The following is a 25,444-nucleotide window of genomic DNA, read 5'->3' as shown; positions in this document are numbered from 1 at the left end:
CTGTGCAGGTGTCGGAAGAGGAGCTCCATGGTGTCGTGGTTGGGAAGAGGTAGCGAGCGCACCAAGTCTTTCATGTAGGACACGCGTAAGTCATATTCGGGTAGTTCTGCAATTAGCGGGAAATGAACAGTGTTTAACTCTAAAGACCAGTATATGAATCAGAACCTTTCAGAATCAGGCTTTGATCAAAATGCCGTTTCAGTGGTCTAGAAGCAGCGACCAAACCAGATGTTTGAGCTCAGTCTTGAGTAGAGCTGTCACCATTATTTCACTAATCGACGACAAAATTTTCGAAATCCTGTTTTGAGCCTCTCAATTCATTCACTGATATTAAAGGGGAAAGACGCCAAATCAAATTGGACAGGCGGGAGAGCTGATAGTGATCAATCTCATTAATTTTTTTATCTTTATGATGTTTATTACTTTTTTTTTTTTTTTTTTTGCATTTTAAATAAGAAATATAACATTTTATTCAATTATAAAGAAAAAGGATTCTTAATTAAGAAAAAACAAAATGGGGAGAAAATGTAAATATTTTGTGTAATTTTGTATCAGTTTTTGTTTCAAAATGTTCAATAATTTATTTGGATAAAAAGCAAAAAAGGAAAAACAATGTTTTTTAACTTAAAAATAGGGCTGACAAAATTATCGCGTTAACGGGCAGTAATACATTTGAAAAATTAATCACGTGAAAATATTTAACGCAATAACGCACATGCCCCGCTCAAACAAATTAAAATGACAGTACAGTGTCATGTCGACTTGTTACTTGTGTTTTTTTGGAGTTTTGTCGCCCTCTGCTGGCGCTTGGGTTTGACTGATTTTATGGGCTTAAGCACCCATGAGCATTGTGTAATTATTTACATCAACAATGGCGGGTTACTAGTTTATTTTTTGATTGAAAACTTTACAAATTTTATTCAAACGAAAACATTAAGAGGGGTTTTAATATAAAATTTCTATAACTTGTACTAACATTTATCTTTTAAGAACTACAAGCCTTTCTATCCATGGATTGCTTTAACAGAATGTTAATGTTAATGCCATGTTGTTGATTTATTGTTATAATAAACAAATACAGTACTTATGTACAGTATGTTGAATGTATATATCAGTCTTGTGTCCATCTTTCCATTCCAACAATAATTTACAGAAAAATATGGCATATTTTATAGATGGTTTGAATTGCAATTAATTAAAATTAATTTTTAAGCTTTGATTAACTCGACTAAAAAATTTAATCGTTTGACAGCCCTACTTAAAAAATAAACTACAAACAAATGGGAAAAGAAATATTTAAAAAAGGAAAAACAGCAAATATGGATTCTTTTCTTTTATATAAAAAAAGCAAAAAAACTCAATATTTTCTTTATTTTAAATTGTTTCAATTTCTAGTTTAAATAAAAAAAAATACATTAAGTATTCCTTGATTACTGTAATATAAACAGTGAATAACATGATTTATGGTGGTATGAAAAAGTATCTGAACCGTTTGGAATTTCTCACATTTCTGCATAAAATCACAAACAAATAAGATCTGATCTTTGTCAAAATCACACAGATGAAAAAACTCTGCTTTAACTAAAACCACCCAAACCTTTATAGGTTTTCATATTTCAATGAGGATAGTATGCAAACAATGACAGAAGGGAGAAAAAGAAGGGAGAAAAATAAGTAAGTGAATCATCACATTTAAAATTTTGTGCCCCCTCTCCTTCCCCTTTGGCAGCAAGAACATACCAGACGCTTTCTGTAGCTGCAGATCAGTCTGGCACATCAATCTAATCTGGGCCCATTCTTCTTAACAAAACTGCTGTAGTTCAAATTCCTGCGATGTCTGGCATGAATTGCTGTCTTTAGGTCATGCCACAGCAACTCAATGGGGTTCAGTCTGGACTTGGCCACTCCAGAACATGTATTTTGTTCTTCTGAAATCATTCTGAAGTTGATTTATTTCTGTGTTTTGGATCATTGACTTGTTGCAACATCCATCCTCTTTTTAGCTTCAACTGTCTGACAGACGGCCTCAGGTTTTCCTGCAAAACATCCTGATAAACTTTTGCATTCATTCTTCCATTAATGATTGCAAGTTGTCCAGGCCCTGAGGTAGGAAAACAGCCCCAAATCATGATGCTCCCTCCACCATGCTTCACGGTGGGGATGAGGTGCTGATGTTGGTGAGCTCTTCCATTTTTTCGTCCACACATGACGTTGTGTGTTACTCCCAAACAATTCAACTTTGGTTTCATCAGTCCAAAAATATTTCGCCAAAACCTGTGCAGAGTGTCAAAGTGCCTTTTTGCGAACATTAAACCAGCATAAATGTTTTTTTTAGACAGCAGTGGCTTCCTCTGTGGAGTCCTTCCATGAACACCATTATTGGCCATAGTTTTACATATAGTTGCTGTATGGACAGAGATATTGGACTGTGCCACTGATTTCTTCTTCTTCTTGAGCAGACACTCTAGGGTTCTTTTTTACCTCTCTGAGTATTCTGCGCTGAAGTCTTGGCGTCACTCCTTGGGAGAGAAGCAACAGTGCCAAACTCTATTTGTAAACAACTTCTCTGACTGTCAATTGATGAACATCCACAGTTTTATAGACTGTTTTGTATCCTTTCCCAGCTTTATACAAATCAACAATTCTTGATCGCAGGTTTTCAGACAGCTCTTTAGACCGAGCCATGATGCACGTCAGACAATGCTTCTCAACCAGACAATTCTTACCAGGTGTGTGTTTTATAGTGGGCAGGGTAGCTTTAAACCACTCATCAGTGATTAGGCACACACCTGACTTAAATTGTTATGTAAAAATAGGTTTCAATTGCTCTTTAAGTCTCCTTAGGCAGAGGGTTCACCTATTTATTTTTCCCTTTTCTGTCATTGTTTGCATGCTATCCTCATTAAAATATGAAAACCTACACATTTTTGGGTGCTTTTAGTTAAAGCAGACACTGTTTGTACATCTGTGTGGTTTTGACAAAGGTCACATTTGATGGTGATTTTATGCAGAAATGTGAGAAATTCCAAAAGGTTCAGATACTTTTTCATACCACTGTATATATAAACCAACTAGTCAACTACCCACAAGAATAATCAGTGATAAATTGACTATCAAAATAATTGGTTGTGGCAGCCCTAGTTTTGAGACCCAATCTTTTTTTTTTTATAGTTTCAGTGTGTTCATTTTGCTCAAAACTGCACTTTGACGGCAAAAGATCAAAGAAGCCACATTTCTAAGACTGTCTGGGATGCTCAGACTGACGGATGGCGGCGATGAACTTGTCAAAGAAGCTGAATGGGAAGAGCGGCTCAGGAAGTTCCCGGAAGAAGAGTTTGAGTGCGCCAGTCAGTACGTGAACGTCCTCCCAACGGCCGTCCTCCAAGTCCAGATGCTCCTCTGAAAACACATCGCAACGAGATGACGTCATCTCAATGTAAATTTGCAGTAGTTTCATGCAATTTATCTTTTTCAAATTCAGTTCACTTAGAAATTTAAAAGTGGCTCATACTTAATCATATAATTAATTCAACTCAGGACTTGATGAAGTAAGTTAGAAATACTCAGGTTACTTAAGAGAACTGAAGAATTTGAGTTATGTCTACTTAAAATATTTAGTTAGCATAATTAATAGAAAGTTTTATTTCTTACAGTGCATGCAATTATTACAATCCCGCGCCAATTAGGCATTTACCAAAAGAACAAATCTGTTACTACCATGGTCGGCTTTGTGTCGCAGCCTCTGGATGACGGCCAAGTTTCCACTCACGCGGTAGATGCCGTCCACGTCCAGACCTCGACACACACAAAAACAAAAGCAAAAAACAAAAGACAAGGTCAAACACAAATAAGAGAAAGACGGACTCAGAGAAATTTGTTAAAGCGCATGCTACAATGGTTTAATGACTAAAAAGTGTCACTATATAAGTATAACACCATAACACCATAACTCAAGGTGAAGGCACCATTTCTGGTTCACCACATCATTGAATGTGGCTCAAGTAAGTAAATCATGTGCATATGGATGTTATGTTTTTTGCAAAAATAACATTTAAACAAAATTTCTGTAGTCCTCAATGAAAGATTGAGAACTGCGTATTTCAGCATATTCACTGTCGCTCCCTTATTTTTTCAAAGAAAAATTACAACAATTTGATTTACTGTTTTTCATTTGTTTTTATATATAAAAAGTAAAACAATAATATTTAGCCCCCCCTTTTATAAAAGAAAAACTACAATTTGACTGTTTTTTTAGATAAAACAAAAAATGATTTTAAAAAAAGATTGTTTCCCCCCTTTTTTAAATGTAAAATGCAGATAAAAATGAACTTAGTAAATAAATACATAAATAATAAAAGAGAATGCTGACTTTTCTTTTCATTAAAATAAAAGAAAAAAAAAGAAAAATATAAAAAAATATTTATTTTTTGTTTCTGATGTGAAAATTGAGTGATTTATCAACTGTTGAAAACTTAAAATTCACGTCAAAATTACACTAAATAAAAACAAAATGTAGTTGCAATTTCGGGCAATAACTTACATGATATGTTAAATATGGCAGTTGAGCCTGAAAATATAGGTGATTATTAGGGTTGTTCCAATCATGTTTTTTTACTCCCGATCCGATCCCGATCGTTTTAGTTTGAGTATCTGCCGATCCCGATATTTCCCGATCCGATTGCTTTTTTTTCCTCAATTCCAATCATTCCCAATAATTTTTTCCGATCAAACACATTTTGGCAATGCATTAAGAAAAAAATGAATAAAACTCGGACGAATATATACATTCAACATTCAGTACATAAGTACTGTATTTGTTTATTATGACAATAAATCCTCAAGATGGCATTTACATTATTAACATTCTTTCTTTGAGAGGGATCCACGGATAGAAAGACTTGTGACTTTGTATATTGTGACTAAATATTGCCATCTAGTGTTATTTGTTGAGCTTTCAGTAAATGATACTGCAGTCATGCCCAAATGCATGATGGGAAGTGGAACCATGACTGTGCATAGTGCTACCAATTGATATATCTTCTCTGCGTTGGGAAATTACATAAGGTGTTAAGAAAAAGATCAATTGCTACCTTGCTTCCCCACATCGCTCCCCATGATATTTCTAATCGTAGGGAGAGGGATTGTAAGGCTCTAGCCAATTAAAAAATGGCTCCAAAGGCTGCCAAAATCCACTCTGTTCATTTTACGCTGCCTTTTATCTCTCTATATAGGTAAAACGGCACCATTGCAGATTGAGCGCGACAATGCGTGAGTGGGTCGTGCAGCGCATGCATTAATTGCGTTAAATATTTTAACGTGATACATTTTTTAAAAAATTAATTACCGCCGTTATTGGGATAAATTTAATAACCCTACCTTAAAGGGTATGAAAACGCAAAGGGGGTGTGAGACATCAATAGAACCGTTATATGCCAAGATAACAAATATTGATAAAGTTAACAAAAAAATCAATCACATTAATGAGCAATTATCGAAAATAGATCGAAAATGACGAACATTTCCAAAAGTGTTCCGGAAACAACCGAATGGGGCGGCAACGTCATAACAAAGAAACAAAAGGTCGAGGCAGGTGCCATCGTTGTTTATCGACGAGAGAGTTGCGTTCGTGTTTTATCAAAAAATCGCTAAAATGGTTCAAACCTGTCATGCTATGTGGTTTACAAATAGCCATTTGTCGCAATGTGGTACCCATGAGTTCCCGAACGCGAGAAAAAGAGCTGGACTACGCAGACAATGAGTAAAGTTCGTCAGTGCTAAGAGGGCTAATTTTGCAGACCCAGCCTCCGGCACGGTTTTGTGTGGTGCGCATTTTACACCTGAAAGCTATACGAACTATGGGCAAATGAAATCAGGTTTTGCTAAGAAATTGCTGCTGAAAGCAGATGCGGTGCCCGGTGAAAGAGGACGATGACTGGCTCTGATGAGACCACCTCACCACCCCAGGCAAAGCAAAGGAGGGAAATGGCCAGAGTGAGTACTCTTTTATAATAAAAAACATATCACGCATTGGAGAGGAGGGTCCGTCGGGAAGTCGAATCTCGGATTCAGGAGGAGCAGTGCGGTTTTCGTCCCGGCCGTGGAACAGTGGACCAGCTCGACACCCTCGGCAGGGTCCTCGAGGGTGCATGGGAGTTCGCCCAACCAGTCTACATGTGTTTTGTGGATTTAGAGAAGGCGTTCGACCGTGTGCCTAGGGGAGTCCTGTGGAGGGTGTGTCGGGAGTACGGAGTACCGAGCCCCTTGGTAAGGGCTGTTCGGTCCCTGTACGACCGGTGTCAGAGTCTGGTCTGCATTGCCGGCAGTAAGTCGAATTCGTTCCCAGTGAGGATTGGACTCCGCCAAGGCTGCCCTTTGTCAGCGATTCTGTTCATAATTTTTATGGACAGAATTTCTAGGCGCAGCTGAAGCGTTGAGGGTGTCCGGTTTGGTGGCCTCAGCATTGCATCTCTGCTTTTTGCAGACGATGTGGTGCTGTTGGCTTCATCAAGCCGTGACCTCCAACTCTCACTGGGGCGGTTTGCAGCTGAGTGTGAAGCGGTTGGGATGAAGATCAGCACCTCCAAATCTGAGACCATGGTCCTCAGCCGGAAAAGGGTGGCATGCCCTCTCCGGGTCGGGGATGAGATCCTGCCCCAAGTGGAGGAGTTCAAGTATCTTGGGGTCTTGTTCACGAGTGAGGGTAGGAGGGAGCGGGAGATTGATAGGCGGATCGGTGCAGCGTCCGCAGTGGTGAAGAAGGAGCTGAGCCAAAAGGCGAAGCTTTCGATTTACCGGTCGATCTACGTTCCTACCCTCACCTATGGTCACGAGCTGTGGGTCGTGACCGAAAGAACAAGATCACGGATACAAGCGGCCGAAATGAGTTTCCTCCGCAGGGTGTCCGGGCTCTCCCTTAGAGATTGGGTGAGAAGCTCGGTCATCCGGGAGGGGCTTGGTGTCGAGCTGCTACTCCTCCGCGTTGAGAGGAGCCAGTTGAGGTGGCTCGGGCATCTGGTTCGGATGCCTCCTGGACGCCTTCCTGGAGAGGTTTTCCGGGCATGTCCCACCGGTGGGAGGCCCCGGGGTCGACCCAGGACACGCTGGAGAGACTATGTCGCTCGGCTGGCCTGGGAACGCCTTGGAATCCCGCCGGAGGAGCTGGCTGAAGTGGCTGGGGAGAGGGAAGTCTGGGCTTCCCTGCTGAAGCTGCTGCCCCCGCGATCCGACCCCGGAATAAGCGGAAGATAATGGATGGATGGATGGATATCACGCATTGGATATAGGACTGGACACATGTATAACTTATCGCTCGTAAAATATATAGAACAAATCCTCTAATCCCATTAATATTTGTGTCGGTTGGCAGAGCGAAACCGATGATAGCATATTAAATGATAATTATTCTATACATTACTTTATTTTGCGGTCACGGTGTATCAGCTTCACAAAAACAAATGCAAAACAAACCATTCGGTGATTCTGTTGCCGCCGGTGTTTCATCAGTGTGATTCCTCCCCTCAATGATCCTTTCATTAGGCTGCATTGGCTTTCGTTTGGGCTCAAATTGATAACCCAAAACCCCAAAGAAAGGTTCATAACTCTCCTCGTCACCATTAGAAGAATGTTCGTTACGTCGGATTCGTCGCTGCAAATAGAAACAAAATTGTCCGCCGTCATCGCCGCCATTCAGTACTAAGCACTGAGCCGGTTGTTTCCCTATAGTGACGTCACGCACACAATATGCTAGATTTCCGGCATCTCGGGGGCAGGTCCTTTTAGCTTGACAATCGACCTAATTTCTATCATTTTCTTGGTGTTGCGATGTGTGTAATTACACGAAGTGGCATGATATGAATTCAAAAGGCATGCGTTGATGGATAAATGATGGAATATTAGCATTTCCCCAGGTGTTGTCATACCCTTTAAGCCTAGGCAAGGCAAGGCAAGGCAAGGCAAATTTATTTATACAGCACAATTCAACACAAGGCAATTCAAAGTGCTTTACATCACATGAAGATCATAAAAATCACATTTAAATCAATACGACGTAAAAACCAAGACAAAAGTTCGCATTTAATCACAAATAGACTAAAAATAAATAAATAAAAATAAAATAAAAATAAAACAAAACTACTACTTCTAATCATAATTGAAATCAGCAATGGAGATAAGCACAAGAGGAATAGAAAGCAGGTAGATTGAAATATATAGCCAGTTATGGATATGCAGTGCTAAACAAAAGCGTTTTTAGCCCTGATTTAAAAGAGCTAACAGTTTGAGCATACTTCAGACGTTCAGGTAACTTGTTCCAGAGGTGAGGAGCATAATAACTAAATGCTGCCTCACTCTGCTTGGTTCTTGTTCTTGGAACATGCAGAAGACCGGTTCCAGACGACCTTAGGGGTCTAGATGTCTCATAGGAATCTAAAAAGTCAAGCATGTATTTTGGTCCGAGGCCATCAAGTGTTTTGTAGACGAGCAGTAGTATTTTATAGTCTATCCTTTGACTCACTGAAAGCCAGTGTAGCGATTTCAAAACCGGTGTAATGTGGTCCAGCTTCCTTGTATTTGTGAGGACTCTGGCTGCAGCATTCTGTACTAGCTGCAGCTTCCTGACTGATTTTTTATCAAGACCTCTAAATATACCGTATATATATATATAGCCTAAACTAAAGACTCTGAATGAGTGTAACATATTATGTCTGAAACGTTAAATACAATTAGAAAACGATTAGAAAACGATTTAATTAAAAAAATATATATATTAAAAAAAGGCATGGCCGATATTTTTTTGCCGATTCCGATACTTTGAAAATGACGTGATCGGACATCCCGATCGATCGGGACATCTCTAGTGATTATCCCTGCATTTGGTGATTTGTGTGCATCTAGCGTAAAATCTGAGCATTTTATGACCATTTTAAGTTTTGTTTTACTTATATAAAAATAATCGGGATTTTATTAGGTAACGACTTTGAACTTTTTGATGCCGCTGTTCATGGAGACTCATATATGCCTAAGGGAGGTGGCTGTTTTGGTTTTAGGTCGCTAGCGGCTTTGGTTTTGAAAATATTTGAATTCTAAATTTCCGGTCAAACGATAGTGAAGTCTATGGATAGATACAATGAGTTTGACATCCCTGTGTGTTTACCTCTCCTCTCCACAGCTTTAATGCACTTCTCCACAAATTTGGGAATGGTGGTGTTTTCCCTATGACAGAGTGTGTCAAGATGGCAACCAAACACGTTGTCTAAAAAAGGCAAGCCACAAAGAGCACGTCAGCCTGTCAGGGTCGTGCGCGTCACTTTTTTTGCGACGGCGCTTGCCTCGTATGTATCCTTTCTCCTTGACACTCTGTAGCGTAGGCCGCCTCTGGAGAAAGCGTCTGAGTTTGGTGCGAACCCGCGTCTGCTCTGCGTCTGCGCCCGATGAACTTCTGTCGGGTTCTAAGGTGGCGGGACGTCGGAGATAACGCACAGGTAGTTGTCAAAATTAAGAAGGGGTGCGCAAAGACTCACCGGAGCGCTTCTTGTCTTTGTCTTCTTTGTCCGAAGCGGCTTCGTCATCGTCGTCCGATGTGCGTTCCTGTTCCTGCAAGACACACCTCCGTGTTTATTCATTCACCGTCAGTCTAGATCAGGGGTGTCCAAACTTTTTGCAAAGGGGGCCAGATTTGGTGTGGTAAAAATGTGGAGGGCCGACCTTGGCTAATGTCCTTTACGTAGAACAATATATTTAAGCAAATTTTAGCAAGCCATTCTGTGTGTCACATTTGCTTTATTATTATTTTTTAAATTAATTTAGGGCTGTCAAAATTATCGCGATAACGGGCGGTAATTAATTTTTCTAAATAATATTTGATGCAATTAACGCTCAAACAGATTAAAATGACAGCACAGTGTGATGTCCACTTGTTACTTGTATTTTTTGGTGTTTTATCGCCCTCTGCTGGCGCTTGGGTGAGACTGATTTTATGGGTTTCAGCAACATGAGCATTGTGTAATTATTGACATAACAATGGCGAGCTACTAGTTTATTTTTTGAATGAAAATTTTAATTTTTTAAATTTAAAACGAAAACATTAAGAGGGGTTTTAATATAAAATTTCTATAACTTGTACTAACATTTATCTTTTAAGAACTATGTCTTTCTATCCATGGATCGCTTTAACAGAATGTTAATAATGTTAATGCCATCTTGTTGATTTATTCTTTTAATAAACAAATACAGTACTTATGTACAGTATGTTGAATGTATATATCAGTCTTGTGTCTTATCCTTTCATTCCAACAATAATTTACAGAAAAATATGGCATATTTTATAGATGGTTTGAATTGCGATTAATTACGATTAATTAATTTTTAATCTGTGATTAACTCGATTAAAATTTTTAATCGTTTGACAGCCCTAAATTAATTATTTCAACAATCCCGCAACTAGCCTTTGTGGCGTTCTCTTTCGACTCTCGGGCTCTTGCGAAATACTGTTGCTGTAAAATTAAACTAGCTTCAAGTTGCTTCAATTTCTCGCTACGTATCTTCTCTGTAATCTTGTCGTACATGTCAGCACGTCTTGTTTGGTAATATCGCCTCAAATTGAACTCTTTAAAAACAGCAACTGTCTCTTTGCAAATGACGCAGACACAGTTGTTGCATATTTTAGAGAAGAAATACAGTAGTCCAATTTCCACCTATCCTTGAACCGTCGGCCGTCACAGTAAACTTTCTTTTTTTTGTTGAGTGTCGCCATTTTAGAAATGGGGAATAAAGGGGTAACACGGGGTAATGTTGCTTAGAGTACTGCTGCCTTTTAGTGGGTAAATGAGGAGCAGCATTTAGTGTGTAAGCTACTTCATATGCTGGTAGCAGTACTGCTGACCAATTTATTAAGTCTGTGTGCGGGCCAGATGTTATTGATTTTATGACAGAGGCTGGGGCCGGATGAAATTTGACCACGTGCCGCATTTGGCCCCCGGGCCGTACTTTGGACATGTCTGGTCTAGATGATTATCGTCTGAACGTATATGGCGGAAAACACAGACAAGACTGAAAAAGCAGTTTCTGCTCTTGCACCCCTTTTTAAAATAAACTGCTATATTTTAAGGCAAAAGAACTGTTGTGTTTGATAGAACAATATGTCTATATGCTGCCATAGCAGATTCATGGTGCACTAAGCCTCCAAAGTATTTTTAATTTGTCTGTTTTACCCTGAAAACCCCCGTTTACAGACGTCGCGCAACCGCTTTTGTTTTAACCTAGCCATAAAAATAAGGTAAGTAAATATATTTATTATTCGAAATGTCATTTTTAGCTTATGTCTAATATTTCGTTTAAAAAAAAAAAAAAAGACTTTAAAAAATTCACTCGCATATATAAATTTTTAAACAAATTATGTCACAATGAAACATTTGGCGTCTGTAAGAAAGTCACGGATATCTACCTCATAACTATCGCTTAACTGTATTTTTTTGTTACTGTCGCATTTTCCCCGATACGTTAGATGATAAATAGTCACTCCAAACAAAAAAAATTACGTTTTAAAGGGTAACTATATGAAAAAGAAAATCTCAACCACTCCTTGTTGTCTGCGATTTCTGCATCGCGACCCTTGTTATATCACCATGTTTCACCCATAAAATTAAAAAAAAAAAAAAAAAAAAAACGGCTGTGGCCATTCACAGCTGTGTCTTGACACTCGGTGATACATGCTACATGGAGTTTTTGGATCAAAACATGGTATGTACGCGATAATATCTCGTTAAAACTGTGGCGTCTTTAATTCTGCTCTCGCCTCCAGTTAGGGTTTTGCTGTTTAAAAAACTTAAAAAAAAAAAAAAAAATGCCCTCCTGTTCAAAATGTTTCTTCCCCCAGAAAATTGAGATTTTAAGCTTTACAATGATGTATCACACGTGCATATCGGACAATTTTGAAATTTGTCCAAATTGGGGGCCTCAGAGCGGAACTTCAAGTCACCTGAGTGTTTTCCGCCATATATAAATGGAACTGTGTGTGTTTGTTCCCTATGGACTCTGAATCGGCTGGGCGGATTTTGTCGAAGTTTTCCACAGTTGTAAATTGTGTTTCTGGAAACGTTCTTAGTGTGTAAAATTAATTGGAAAGTCCAAAAATTAGCATAGAAAATCCTTGATTGTGGAGGTAACAGTGCGGTCTTTTGAGCAAAAGACACATCTCTAGCGATTGCAATGTTGCAGTAGGCTTTCAAACTTTACGCTTTAGCCCCTTTCAGACATACACTGAACTCCGGTTAAATCCCGGGATTTAAACGGGTAGCCCTTAAGTCTGAAAGCAATTTCCAGGGTTGAGTGACATGGAGATGACACGGACATTAACTGGATCACGTTCTAGTAAAATGTCTAGGATTTACCCGGGACGCGACATGTGTGGAAGCAGCCGTTTAATTCCTGGGTCACAGCGCGAAGGCTGATCGTCATTTCCTCTTTCCTCGCAGTAAGACGAAAAGCGGTAAACAAACATCGCAATTATCAACATGCCAAAATGGAATGACAGCAAAATGAAACTGGAAACATAACGAAATTCAATTGCTATTGGATTTCGTAGCCGAGCAAGAGAAACTCCATCGTCCATTTATGGAAATGTATGGTTTACTTTGTTGCCGATGCCGACCACAAATGACGTAATGTCCGGGTAATAAAATTCACCCCGCACAGAGAGCGATGAATTGCCAACATGGGACAAATCTGACAGTGTCCAACCCAGGTAATTCCCGGTACATCTCCCCATGTTCTGGAAGCCAAGACACAGGTAAATCCCACGTCAGCTTCCACAGGAATTTAGCGGGATGTACCGTAAGTCTGAAAGTCTTTTCATGTACAAATTTGAATGTGCTGTGATGATATATTGTGGTTTTGAGTACTCCACAACAAGATGCTGGGTTTCAAAAAAATGTATTTTGGAAGGATATTCATACTGTAGTGACTGTTATTTATTATGTGTTACGCCCGCAATTAAAGATCCCGATCGATCGGGTCCGATCACGCCATCTTCAAAGTATCGGCAAAAAATGTCTTACACTCATCCAGAGTCTTTAGTTTTGGCTTAAAGTAGGGCTGTCAAATTTATCGCGTTAACGGCGGTAATTATTTTTTTTTAACTAATCACGTTAAAATATTTAACGCAATTAACGCATGCGCTGCACGACCCACTCATGCATTGTCGCGTTCAATCTATAATGGCGCCGTTTTACCTATATATAGAGCTAAAAGGCAGCGTAAAATGAGTAGAGTGAATTTTGGCAATCTTTGGTGCCTTTACTTAAGTAGCTAAAGCCTTAAAATCCCTCTCTCAACAATCAGAAATATCGTGGGAAGCAATGTGGGGAAGAAAGGTAGTAGTTGATCTTTTTCTTAACACCCTATGTTATTTCCCAACACAGAGAAGATATATTAATTGGTGCCACTACGCACAGTCATGGTTGCACTTCCCATCATGCATTTGGGCAGAACAGTTAAATGGCTACAGTATCATTTACTGAAAGCTCAAAAAATACAGTAGATGGCAATATTTAGTCACAATATACAAAGTCACATTTATCCTTTAAGTCTTTCTATCCTTGGATCCCTCTCACAGAAAGAATGTTAACAATGTAAATGCCATCTTGAGGATTTATTTTCATAATAAACAAATACAGTACTTATGTACTGTATTTTGAATGTAAATATTCGTCCGAGTTTTATTCATTTTTTTCTTAATGTATTGCCAAAATGTATATGATCGGGAAAAATTATCGGGAATGATTGGAATTGAATCGGGAGCAAAAAAAAAGCAATCGGATCGGGAAATATCGGGATCGGCAGATACTCAAACTAAAAATGGGATCGGATCGGATCGGGAGCAAAAAAACATGATCGGAACAACCCTACCCGCAATGGTTCATTGGTAGCTGTTGCAACCATAACTGAGAGTGGTAGTAGCCGTTATTCTGTCCTAGTGTTTTCTGGCGCCGTCTCTTGGAGTTGTGCAGTGTATGGGAACAAGAGCAGCAAGTGTGAAACATAAAAACAGTCCCTCTCATTCTTTTAAGTCGCTCGCCACAATACGATACAGTGATGGAAAAGCGACTGCGCGTTAACCCCTTTTTGGTGTTCTTTTACTATTACTATATTACAGCTTCATCTCTAAGCAAAGTATGTTCTATCTGCCATTCGGTTGTACTGCGTTTATGTTTCACAAACCCACCAATACTAGGCCATACTGCTATTTGTAATGAATCAAAATGAGATGCTACAGTGCTTGAATCTTGCAACCTTTCGCCACATTTCAGGCTTCAAACATAAAGATATGAAATTTAATTTTTTTGTCACGAATCAACAACAAGTGGGACACAATCGTGAAGTGGAACAACATTTATTGGATAATTTAAAGTTTTTTAACAAATAAAAAACTGAAAAGTGGGGCGTGCAATATTATTCGGCCCCTTTATTTTCAGTGCAGCAAACTCACTCCAGAAGTTCAGTGAGGATCTCTGAATGATCCAATGTTGTCCTAAATGACCGATGATGACAAATAGAATCCACCTGTGTGTAATCAAGTCTCCGTATAAATGCACCTGCTCTGTGATAGTCTCAGGGTTCTGTTTAAAGTGCAGAGAGCATTATGAAAAGCAAGGAACACACCAGGCAGGTCCGAGATACTGTTGTGGAGAAGTTTAAAGCCGGATTTGGATACAAAAAGATTTCCCAAGCTTTAAACATCTCAAGGAGCACTGTGCAAGCCATCATATTGAAATGGAAGGAGCATCAGACCACTGCAAATCTACAAAGACCCGGCCGTCCTTCCAAACTTTCTTCTCAAATAAGGAGAAAACTGATCAGAGATGCAGCCAAGAGGCCCATGATCACTCTGGATGAACTGCAGAGATCTACAGCTGAGGTGGGAGAGTCTGTCCATAGGACAACAATCAGTCGTACACTGCACAAATCTGGCCTTTATGGAAGAGTGGCAAGAAGAAAGCCATTTCTCAAAGATATCCATAAAAAGTCTCGTTTAAAGTTTGCCACAAGCCACCTGGGAGACACACCAAACATGTGGAAGAAGGTGCTCTGGTCAGATGAAACCAAAATTGAACTTTTTGGCCACAATGGAAAACGATATGTTTGGCGTAAAAGCAACACGGCTCATCACCCTGAACACACCATGCCCACTGTCAAACATGGTGGTGGCAGCATCATGGTTTGGGCCTGCTTTTCTTCAGCAGGGACAGGGAAGATGGTTAAAATTGACGGGAAGATGGATGCAGCCAAATACAGGAACATTCTGGAAGAAAACCTGTTGGTATCTGCACAAGACCTGAGACTGGGACGGAGATTTATCTTCCAACAGGACAATGATCCAAAACATAAAGCCAAATCTACAATGGAATGGTTCAAAAATAAACGTATCCAGGTGTTAGAATGGCCAAGTCAAAGTCCAGACCTGAATCCAATGGAGAATCTGTGGAAAGAGCTGAAGACTGCTGTTCACAAACACTCTCCATCCAACCTCACTGACCTCGAGCTGTTTTGCAAGGAAGAATGGGCAAGAATGTCAGTCTCTCGATGTGCAAAACTGATAGAAACATACCCCAAGCGACTTGCAGCTGTAATTGGAGCAAAAGGTGGCGCTACAAAGTATTAACGCAAGGGGGCCGAATAATATTGCACGCCCCACTTTTCAGTTTTTTATTTGTTAAAAAAGTTTAAATTATCCAATAAATTTTGTTCCACTTTACGATTGTGTCCTACTTGTTGTTGATTCTTGACAAAAAATCAAAATTTTATATCTTTAAGTTTGAAGCCTGAAATGTGGCGAAAGGTTGCAAGATTCAAGGGGGCCGAATACTTTTGCAAGGCACTGTACCTGTATTTGTAGAAAATGTACAGTGTATATTATAAACACCATTTAACGGTGATAAACAGTCAAAATGAACTGGACATCTCTGGTCGTCAATGGCAGCCAAACGTGTGCCTTACCAGCTGTCTGACGGTGTCCTGTATGACTTTGAGCCAGTCTGCGATGATGCTCTCCGTGTCGTACTGCATCAGGTACTCGCACCCTTGCCGAGTCTTCAGCTGCACACAAGCATGGGCGAGTGAAGATGGCGGCGGGCGAAGTGAAGCGTAAGCACAGAAACGGCGGCAACCAACCTCCAGCACATTCTTTTTGGACGATTTGTCTTTGGGGGCCCAGCACACCGAGGCGCCTCTCAGCTCCACCGTGTACTCGGGAACAATCTGCGACGCCTTGGACTGCCGCCGGACAGACAACATGAGCGTCGCGTGGCCTGGCGCTTAGGGTTAATGGTGTAAAGTCACTCACCATGTTGCTACTGGGAGCGGACTTTGGGTCCCTGTGGAAGGTGAGGATGCCGCCGTGCAGGACGGTCCACGATTGGCTCCAGTTCTTCCTGTTGGCACCGGCGAATCCAGCCAAACAATAACCAATACTTTAGTGTCAGATTTCCAAATATATAAACCAAAAAGGGTAGCTTATTCAATTGGCTACTGGTTATTTCATATCTCATCAGCATTCTTCACAAAACACGCACACACGGTACATATTATCGATGCGTAAAAGTAAGAAAATAACATGGATTTGCTCTACACCCTCAATGTGTTGGCCGTCGCAGTTCTATAATTCATGCAACATAAATGAGAGTAAAGAGTGGTGTACAAAACCACAGAATTCAATTCTGACCTTTAGTGAAATATTCAGTTGTTTTTAAAACTTGTAATTCTGATACTTTAATCAATTTATTACAGATTGCTAAACAAAAAGTGTGAAAAGAAAAACAAAGAATATTTTATTTAAGGCCAAAATTTAGTTTTTAAATATTCTATTGTATTTTTCTTAGTCTAAGCTCTTTTTTTTAAATATATATATAAGATTGAAATGAAAACTATTTGTGGTCTTGCGCCTGTCCTTCACCACAAAAACCACCGTTACTTTGGAAGGGCATAGGTTTGGTCTCAACATTCGTAGGGACGATATAACAGCATAACCTGCATGTAGGTACACTTTTTGCTGGGGACAGGACATTAATAAGACCAAACAGATTGGATGAAGGGGGCAAAGGGCCACATTTCTCATGTATATGAACCTAATTAATTAATAGGCAAAATGATTAATGCAAAATAAATACTTATCTACTGATAATAACTTTTACGTGCATTGGTTCAGATGATACACTGTTCGATTCAAACCTTTGTTTTCAAAAAATACTAAAGAAACATTTTGAAAACTTCCTGAATAAATGTCTGGTTTTTATTAGCAAACATAAACATAATGAAAATAATTCACTTAATAATGGTAGGGTCAATTCTATCCTTACAACATATGGAACTATTGAAAGATCTAAATTCTCTATATAACTGAACATTATATCATGCAAAAAAGGTAAGGTTGCTTAAACGTTGGTGGGGACAATTTTGGCATCCTGAAAAGTTGGTAGTGTTATGTCCCTACCGTCCCTATGCAAACCTACGGCCTTTTTGTAAAAGTCCTCCTTATTTTCCTTTACTTTAAAAAAATCTCTCCGCCTCAATGGAGAGGATTGCTTCAATTAGATCGTTCTGTGTTCTATTTTACAAACCAGAAAACACAGTGGATGTGTCCAAATGTCTAGCTAACCTTTCATCTTTCTCAGCAAAACCATGTAATCGTTCTACATACAGTATATGCCACGTTTAGAAGAGCTTACACGCTCATCATTACCACAAAATGTTAACTCCTGTTTAGCTAGGATGCAGGTTGCATTAATGAGGCCTTTCAAACTATTTCGGTTTTCCTTTACCTTAGGATTGTGGATGCTACCGTTGAGCTTCAGCTGTTCGTCAAAGCCAAATCGATCCTTGAGCTTCCAAATGTTTTTAAAGCAATCCGGCTTTGAATGTGAGTGGTCGAGCTCTCATGTTTGCTGAGGCTTCGTGGTAGTTTTTTAATGTCACAATATCTTGTGTTAGTCCAGACATTGGCACAAGTTGAAAAGAAAAGGCAGAGAAAGCAGCAAAGCCGATTTTTCGAAGGACAGCCACATAGCCAGTCTTTTCGGGTGTACCAGTCCGTTTGAAAAGCGCGAACCTTTTAGCTGCGGTGTTGAGTTAATCGCGTCCACTTTTGACGGAAAGTCCAGTTTCACGTACGCCCCCTTTCAGTGCGGCAGAGTACTATCTGCCGCAACCTTCGCTTTTTCACTGCGGTTTTATTTCCCATCAGCAAAACTAAATATGTCGTTAACAAACATTAAACTCTAAGGGTTAAAGACATTAGCCAGACTGTGGAAAATCAACGTATCTGGAAACATTATAATGACGACATGCAGATGTACGGCAAACAGCACGCTCCAATTCCATGTATCAACCCAGTTTGTTATGGACTGCGCATTCAGAGGTGAGGCTTTACTCGTTGCTGCCGCACCTCTCGTTTCATTTCTTTATTTGAACAGGAAATAGGCAAATTCAGCGATTTTGACTATAAAAAATGTTCGAAATGAGTCATACATAAAGAGCAATGGACAAATATTATTATAAATTTGATGCTATAATTATTTTTTCGTCATGATGACAAAAAAATGCCTCCCCTGACCGCACGTCACTGAATATGAATATATTTTATTCAGCCTCTTAACTCATCATTCGATCCCTGCCAGGGTCCCAGTCAAAAAGAATGGGACGTCTATCGCCGTTAATGGTAGTTGAAGAATGAACAGTAAATATTCTCATTCATTTTTACAATGTTTATAATTATTTTTTGTTTTTTTTAAGCAAAAAAAAAAAAAAAAAAAAAAAAAAAACAGTCGATTGCTTTCAATTTATTTTTTAATTTTTCAGGACATTTTTTTATACATATTTGACATTTTTATAAAATAAAGAGATTTTTTTAAAAACTATAATTAAAAAAAAAAATTCTTTTAAATGTTTTATAAATGTTTATCTATTGCCCCTTTCCCACTGAAACTAGTGGGTCAACGCATGTTTTTTTCCAAGCCGATGCAACCCACTAGCAATTGGCATTTGGCACCTTTCCCATTGACAAAAAAAAGCCGTGTCTTTTTTTTTTTTTTTTTTTTTTTTCACCCGTCTAACCCCCCACCCCTCCTCAGCCGTGCGTAAGGATACGTGACGTCACCACGCTAAGAACAACGTCGACAAGTGCGACCAAATTCATTCAGTTCAAGGAAGTAAACAATGCAGAGCATTATGGAAGCCTCCTTTCCGTTTGTGTTCTCTGTTTTCATGCTTTTTACTGCCCTCGAAATGCGGCAAAGGATCAACACTCTGCTTGTGCTGAGGCAATGTAGGCGACGTGAATTCTTCTTCTTCTACTAGCTTTGTTGTTAGCATCGACGTAACTACGGCTGTGGGGCGTGTTAAATGGGAGGTGACTGTCACGTTGTTATGACGCATCACGTAAGAGCCTACGTCACCACGTAGATTAGGGTGTTGACTGTTGACCCGGGGTTTTGCTTTCACACTGCATGACGATCAGAGCCGAGGTGATTTTAACGCGGGTCGCTTGGCGGGTTGATTGACACGGGTCGAGGTGGGTCGCTGCGCCTTTCCCACTGTCACCAAAAGCCGATTGTTAGTGGGTTGACACGGGTTTTTTGGCCAGTGGGAAAGGGGTATATGGTGCAGATCATTTTAAAAATGCAAACCCCCCCCAAAAAAATATTAAACTATCTTTTATCCACTTTTCACTTGCCTTAATTTTTTTTTCTAAAGAAACTGTAAATACTATTTCTTTTTTTCTGATCTCTGTAATATAAACATTAAATAACATGATTCATATACAAAGTAATAGTCATCTACTCGGAAAAATCGATGATCAGTCCACGAGCAGAATAATCGTTTATGGCAGCCCTAATGACCATTTTGTACAATATGAGAAAGTCTTACCTTATCTTCTTGCCGTTATCGACTACTTTGGTCTTGTTAACGATTCCCGCCTTCTCCAGCAGATGTCCCTGCGGGGACACACATGAAGTTACACCGTGGCCGGACGTAACCGTCGCCCAACCAACACCAGGAGGAGCCCGACACCCGACGGGGTTAGCAAAGAGTGAGTGTGACGTGTCGCCGTAGCGACCGTGAGTGACAACGAGTGACGGTGCGGGACCTTCCGGTACCTGCTGGGAGTCTGTGCTGCGACTGGACAGATTCCTCCTCAGTATCATCCTATCACAGAGCTTGACACACAACGACATCATCAGCCGCCGTGTGTTTTGTATGTAGGGGTGTGTGTGTTTCTTTCTGTTTGCGTGTGTATAGATGTACGTGTGTCCAGAGGTGGGTAGAGTAGCCAAAAATTTTACTCAAGTAAGAGTAGCATTACTTCAAAATAATATTACTCAAGTAAAAATAAAAGTAGTCATCCAAAAAATGTACTCAAGTACAAGTAAAAAAGTATTTGGTGAATAAAATACTCAAGTAATGAGTAACATTGTGAGTAACTGCTTAGATTTTTGTTTATTTTTGTAAACAACTGTATTTTTTTCTTAGTACAAAGTCATCTATATGAACTGTTGTTATTATGATACTGTACAATAACCCATTACAAGACCATATTAAACCAAAGAAATACAAAAAAAAAAAAAAAAAAAATCATTGAATTCCGGCAAGAGAAATAAAAAATACAGAAATGAATCATTATTTGTCCAAAGAGCATGAGTGCCCCCTGGTGGAGAAAATAGTTTGAACAGTGAATAGTTCTTTCCTAGTTACTATTATGAAATTAAAAGGATCAAATCTCCGGTTTTCCTTGGTCAAACGGTGCCAAATAAAACTGGGAGACAGGTTAAAATCAGCGCTTTCGAGTCATGTTGAGGGCAGCGCGCTCTGTCATATACTTCATTTGTTACGGTGCTTTAAGGATGCCATGTGATTGAACAGGCTGGCATGATCATAGAACGTAAAGCTTGCGTCTGATTGGTATAATGGAGTCATGTGATTATTGTTGCGACGTCTCATTGGTGAAATAGCGTACCGCACGAATGCTATTTTTAGACCGCAAGGTTGCGTGACGTCACCATTGTAAACTGGAAGGGGGTCAACATAGAAGTGCACTCGCATACAACCCATGCTAGAATTGCTTGTTTTCTGCCGGTAAACTTCCAAAAAAGAACATGCCAATTGAACAATGCTGCTATGGAACTTGTAGAAATGACTCAAGACATTACGAACGTCCACATATGAAGGATGTTTTCTTCATACGTTTCGTGAAGCCAAAAACTCAGAGGAAAAAATGTGAACAATGGATCAACTTGTGCAGACATCCAAAAGACCAGTTTAATGCCAGCAAGGTGAAGCCATTCACCTTCATAAGCAGTAAACATTTTGTTGGGGAACATGGTCCTACAGATGACAATCCTGATCAGCCTGCCCTGAAGGGGTGAGCCATTTTGATGTTTTTACTTATTTGTTTTGAGTGGCGTTTTGCCGTGCGTTGACTCACATATCAATCGTGATATTTATGAACAATCTTTTTTATTTAGTTGTTGAGGACTGGGAATTAAGAATTTGTTGTGTGTGTGTGTGTGTGTGTGAGTGTAGATATATATATATTATATGGCTTTCTACCTAGTTACTTTTAGGTGGTACTACTGCTTTGACTGACATTTATATATCACAGCGGTCATATAGGCCTATTTTTCTAAAACACAGATATTTAAATAAATTAGCCATGTTTGGCCTTGGTCTTTTGTAGTAAGCCTGTTTGTGCCTGCAGGTAGGCGCTAGATTTAACAGCTTTACCTTTTCTGTTGTAAAGAAACAACTTTAGTAAGAGGGAAGTGTGAATAAATTAATAGAATTAAGATTTGTTATTAATGAAAAAAAAATAAAGTGTTTGTTGGCTGTCACTGAGTGGCATTTGCGATCGCTACACAAAAATAGCAATATAAATTACCCCCAAGATCGTTCAGAGACGTAAGACAACCAAAGGATATAAAATATAAAAAAGACGGGGCATATGGTTGTAGAGCAGGGGTGGGCAAACCGGTCCTCGAGGGCCGCAGTGGGTCCTGGTCTTTGTTCCAACTGATCCAGCACTGAGCTTTTAACCAATGAGGTTTCAATGGAAACAAGAAGCACCTGACTGCAATCAACTGATTGCACTTATAACACACCAGATTGGTGAAAAAGTGTCCTCTTGATGGGTTGCAGCAAAAACCCGCACCCACAGCGGCCCTTTGCGGAATAGTTTGCCCACCCCTGTTGAGGATAGCTTGCTGAAACAGGACAATGTCAGTGGTCTTAGGCAATGCACACAAGAAAAAGGTGTCGATAAAAAAGGTAACTCTGGGTCAAGTCGGCTCTTTTTCCCGTCTTTTTCAGCCCTCGACACGCAAGTCATCTCTTTAACTGATCATTTGTATGTTCTGCCACATCTTTACCAGTGAATTTGGCACCAGGGACATCATTTTCGGGCAGAATTAGTAGGTTTAGCTCAGTAAACATCTCGTCCGTACACTATTTACTAACGGTGTAACGGTACATGTAATAGTATTGAACCGTTTCGGTACGTGGTGCTCGGTTCGGAACGGACACGTACCGAACGAGTTTCTGACGTAATATAACCCTTACTATTTGAGGCTGTGAGTCGATCGGGTTACAGTTTCTTTGTGTAGATTATATTTACTCCGTCTTCTCTACTATAATGAGGACCAACACAGTAGGACAGTATAACCCAGAAACGTCAACGGCGCGACAATGTGGCCGCCGCGAGAACGCAGTGAAACGAGGGCGTTACAGTCAATCAGCCATATATACCAGTCGCAGTGCGGCCGCTCCTTATATGCGTCCCAGAAGCGGCTCAATGCGACGCACGCGAAAAGAACGGCAGAGTTTATTATTTGACGCGAGACGCAGCCCTCCCGTGTCAATACTACTTCCGGTAGCTAGGATCGGGCCGGAAGTCACTCATGTAAAAATACGGTGGATCAGGTCGATTTTCAAACTAATATGCAATCGTAACCTACTTTTTGAGTCAATCAGATCTCTTGAGTGGTAGATCGGGGCACAGCTGACTTGTCTTTGTTGATTTACTGCTGTCTTCTCTGCTATAATAATAACCAACACGGCCCCGTGTTCAATACAAAACCCTCCTACCACAACAAAACAAGTAGGAATTAATATTCACATAGGAACTAAAGTTATACAATATAAATGAATACTACATGACATTTTTAAAATATAGACACATAATAAAATAAATAATAGCCCATTTAAATAAAATAAATTGAAATGAGCTACAACACCAGTAATTAAATAATAAGAATAATACACACATCCTGCTTACACAATTAAATTTATTAATTTCTGTGTGGCGCTTTAACTTGAGAAAATCCACCAATAAAGCTTTTGAAAACCGTTCATAAGAAAAAAAAAAGTTTAATTGAGGCATTTCATTTGTAAAATACATGTTAAAATCTTTGTCATTGGGATTGCTTTTCTCTTTAGCACAGGACTTCTTTTCTCTTCTTTCTTTCAGAAAGAAAGCTGACCAATACGCAAGGTCTGAAAGGCAAATTGTTGTTGGATTATCTTTAAATACCCGCTACTTTTTGAGCAGAATTCTAGCTTTGTATAGGCTAATGTTCCTATTTTTGAAAGCACAAAAGTGTGTAATAAACAACTAGCACATTTATATTTTGCATTTTGTTTTCTTACTGTACCAAAAATGAACCGAACCGTGACCTCAAAACCGAGGTACGTACGAGATTTTTGTGTACCGTCACACCCCTACTATTTACATGCATCTAGCATGAGGGACAAACGCGAGTTTGACCCCCCTAGCAACAGTTGCTAACATCATGAATATTAATGAGCAAAGGTGACGTGTTACGTGCGGTACGCTATTGGTTGGGCTACTCTTGGCATCACTGGCAAAAAAAAGTCTAATAAGTAGAATAAAGAGGAAAAATGTAATGACTCTTGTGTAGCCCAAAGTAGCGGAGTAAGAGTAGCGTTTTTTTTTCTTCACAAATCTAGTCAAGTAAAAGTAAAAAGTACGACTTAGTAAAACTACTCTTAGGAGTACATTTTTTGGAAAAAGTTACTCAAGTAAATGTAACGGAGTACATGTAACGCGTTACTACCCACCTCTGCATGTGTCTGGGCTAAGGTTTATGAGTGTATGGGCTGCCACGATGAATTAACAACTGTATTTTACTGACTTTAGGATCCGAGGATCTTTGTGACATCATTGTTACTTCTCGCCGGAGGCCTGAGAAAAAGTTTTTCAAATTTTCCCACCGAAAGAAGTAAAACAAAATAGCTGCGGGTGATGAGTAGATTAAACCCAGTGTTCTGTTGTATTAGCACTGCCATATGATTGTATAGAGATTTTCCACACATTAAATGTTGTTCAAAGCGTTGAGCAGCATTGTTGACCCCAAAATTGACTCCAAATCCTATTTTTTTAAGTAAATATTCTCTGATATTTTTCAGATTTTTGAGTTTTTGTAAATATTTTTGTCATCCAAAAAGAAGAAAATTTAAAAAACCTCATTATTCAGGACAAATATTTGATTTTTTTCCCTTTTTTTTTCAAATTTATGAATAAAATACAAAAACGAAAAAAATAAATATTCTCTTTTGATCAATTATGAAATGTTCTGTAATTTATGTACTTAAAAAAATACAAAACCATAAAAGGAAAAACAAAAGTATTTTACAATCTTCTGCGGCGTACTCTTTTGAGGACATTTGATTTCTAATTGCAAAAAAAAAAGTTTGGGTCTCGGCAGGTTTTAAACTTTTTTTCTTTACTTAAAAATAACTGTAAATATTTTGGTAAATATTTGCAAACATCTTCTTTTGCTTTGTCTAACAATTATACACTTCCACAGTTCCATAGCGCTGCTAATCCAACCTAGTTTTTTGGTTCCCCAGTACATTTCCTGCCACATAATAATCAGTGACTGCTGTAGTAAACTATTGACATTTTTCTAAAATAAATAATAAAATTGAAAGAACAAAAAAAAAATAATGAAACTTGTGGCAGCCCTTGTGTTGTGTGGCACTGTCAGCTTATTTTGTGTGTGTGCACATATGCACACACATTTTCTGACAATATTTGAGTGTATATGTTCACATATGTATGTGCATTCACATGTGCATGTGCGTACCTGCGGCCCATTGGGCGAGTCCCTCCTGAACTCCGCCGAGTCGGCGACGTTCCTCCAGTTTCGTGAAGCGAAGGTCTGAAGAACACAAGCCAGTTAAGTGGGCGGCCTAAACATGACCGGCCGCGGCAGGCACTCACGTCCTCGGCCACGCTGTGTCGCCACGCCAGGCGCTGATCGGGCGCGCCGTTGGCCGTTCGGACACCATCCGGGAACTCCCTGCGCGCTCTGGGAATCGCGTGTTGCTAAGCGTGTGGGAAAAGTACACAGAAGGGTGAAAGATGGTGCTGTTCTTAAATTGA

General features: G+C 39.5%; 1 protein-coding gene across 1 annotated transcript in view; it reads right to left on the bottom strand.

Annotated features, from left to right (window-relative positions):
• Window positions 1-25,444, bottom strand: part of arhgap27l (Rho GTPase activating protein 27, like) — an 83,591-nt gene that overhangs the window by 5,306 nt on the left and 52,841 nt on the right. The window contains exons 8-20 of the mRNA XM_057861442.1: window positions 25,283-25,387; window positions 25,146-25,220; window positions 20,145-20,204; window positions 19,915-19,982; window positions 16,337-16,424; window positions 16,165-16,266; window positions 15,991-16,089; window positions 9,519-9,591; window positions 9,327-9,446; window positions 9,152-9,250; window positions 3,718-3,795; window positions 3,265-3,399; window positions 1-106 (exon numbers count right to left, since the gene is read on the bottom strand). Coding sequence (XP_057717425.1) covers window positions 1-106; window positions 3,265-3,399; window positions 3,718-3,795; window positions 9,152-9,250; window positions 9,327-9,446; window positions 9,519-9,591; window positions 15,991-16,089; window positions 16,165-16,266; window positions 16,337-16,424; window positions 19,915-19,982; window positions 20,145-20,204; window positions 25,146-25,220; window positions 25,283-25,387 — 1,208 coding nt within the window. The remainder of the gene's footprint in view (window positions 107-3,264; window positions 3,400-3,717; window positions 3,796-9,151; window positions 9,251-9,326; window positions 9,447-9,518; window positions 9,592-15,990; window positions 16,090-16,164; window positions 16,267-16,336; window positions 16,425-19,914; window positions 19,983-20,144; window positions 20,205-25,145; window positions 25,221-25,282; window positions 25,388-25,444) is intronic.

The sequence above is a fragment of the Corythoichthys intestinalis genome, chromosome 16 (assembly GCF_030265065.1).
Source record: "Corythoichthys intestinalis isolate RoL2023-P3 chromosome 16, ASM3026506v1, whole genome shotgun sequence".
NCBI lineage: Eukaryota > Metazoa > Chordata > Actinopteri > Syngnathiformes > Syngnathidae > Corythoichthys > Corythoichthys intestinalis.
This window is presented reverse-complemented; position numbering and strand designations above follow the sequence as displayed.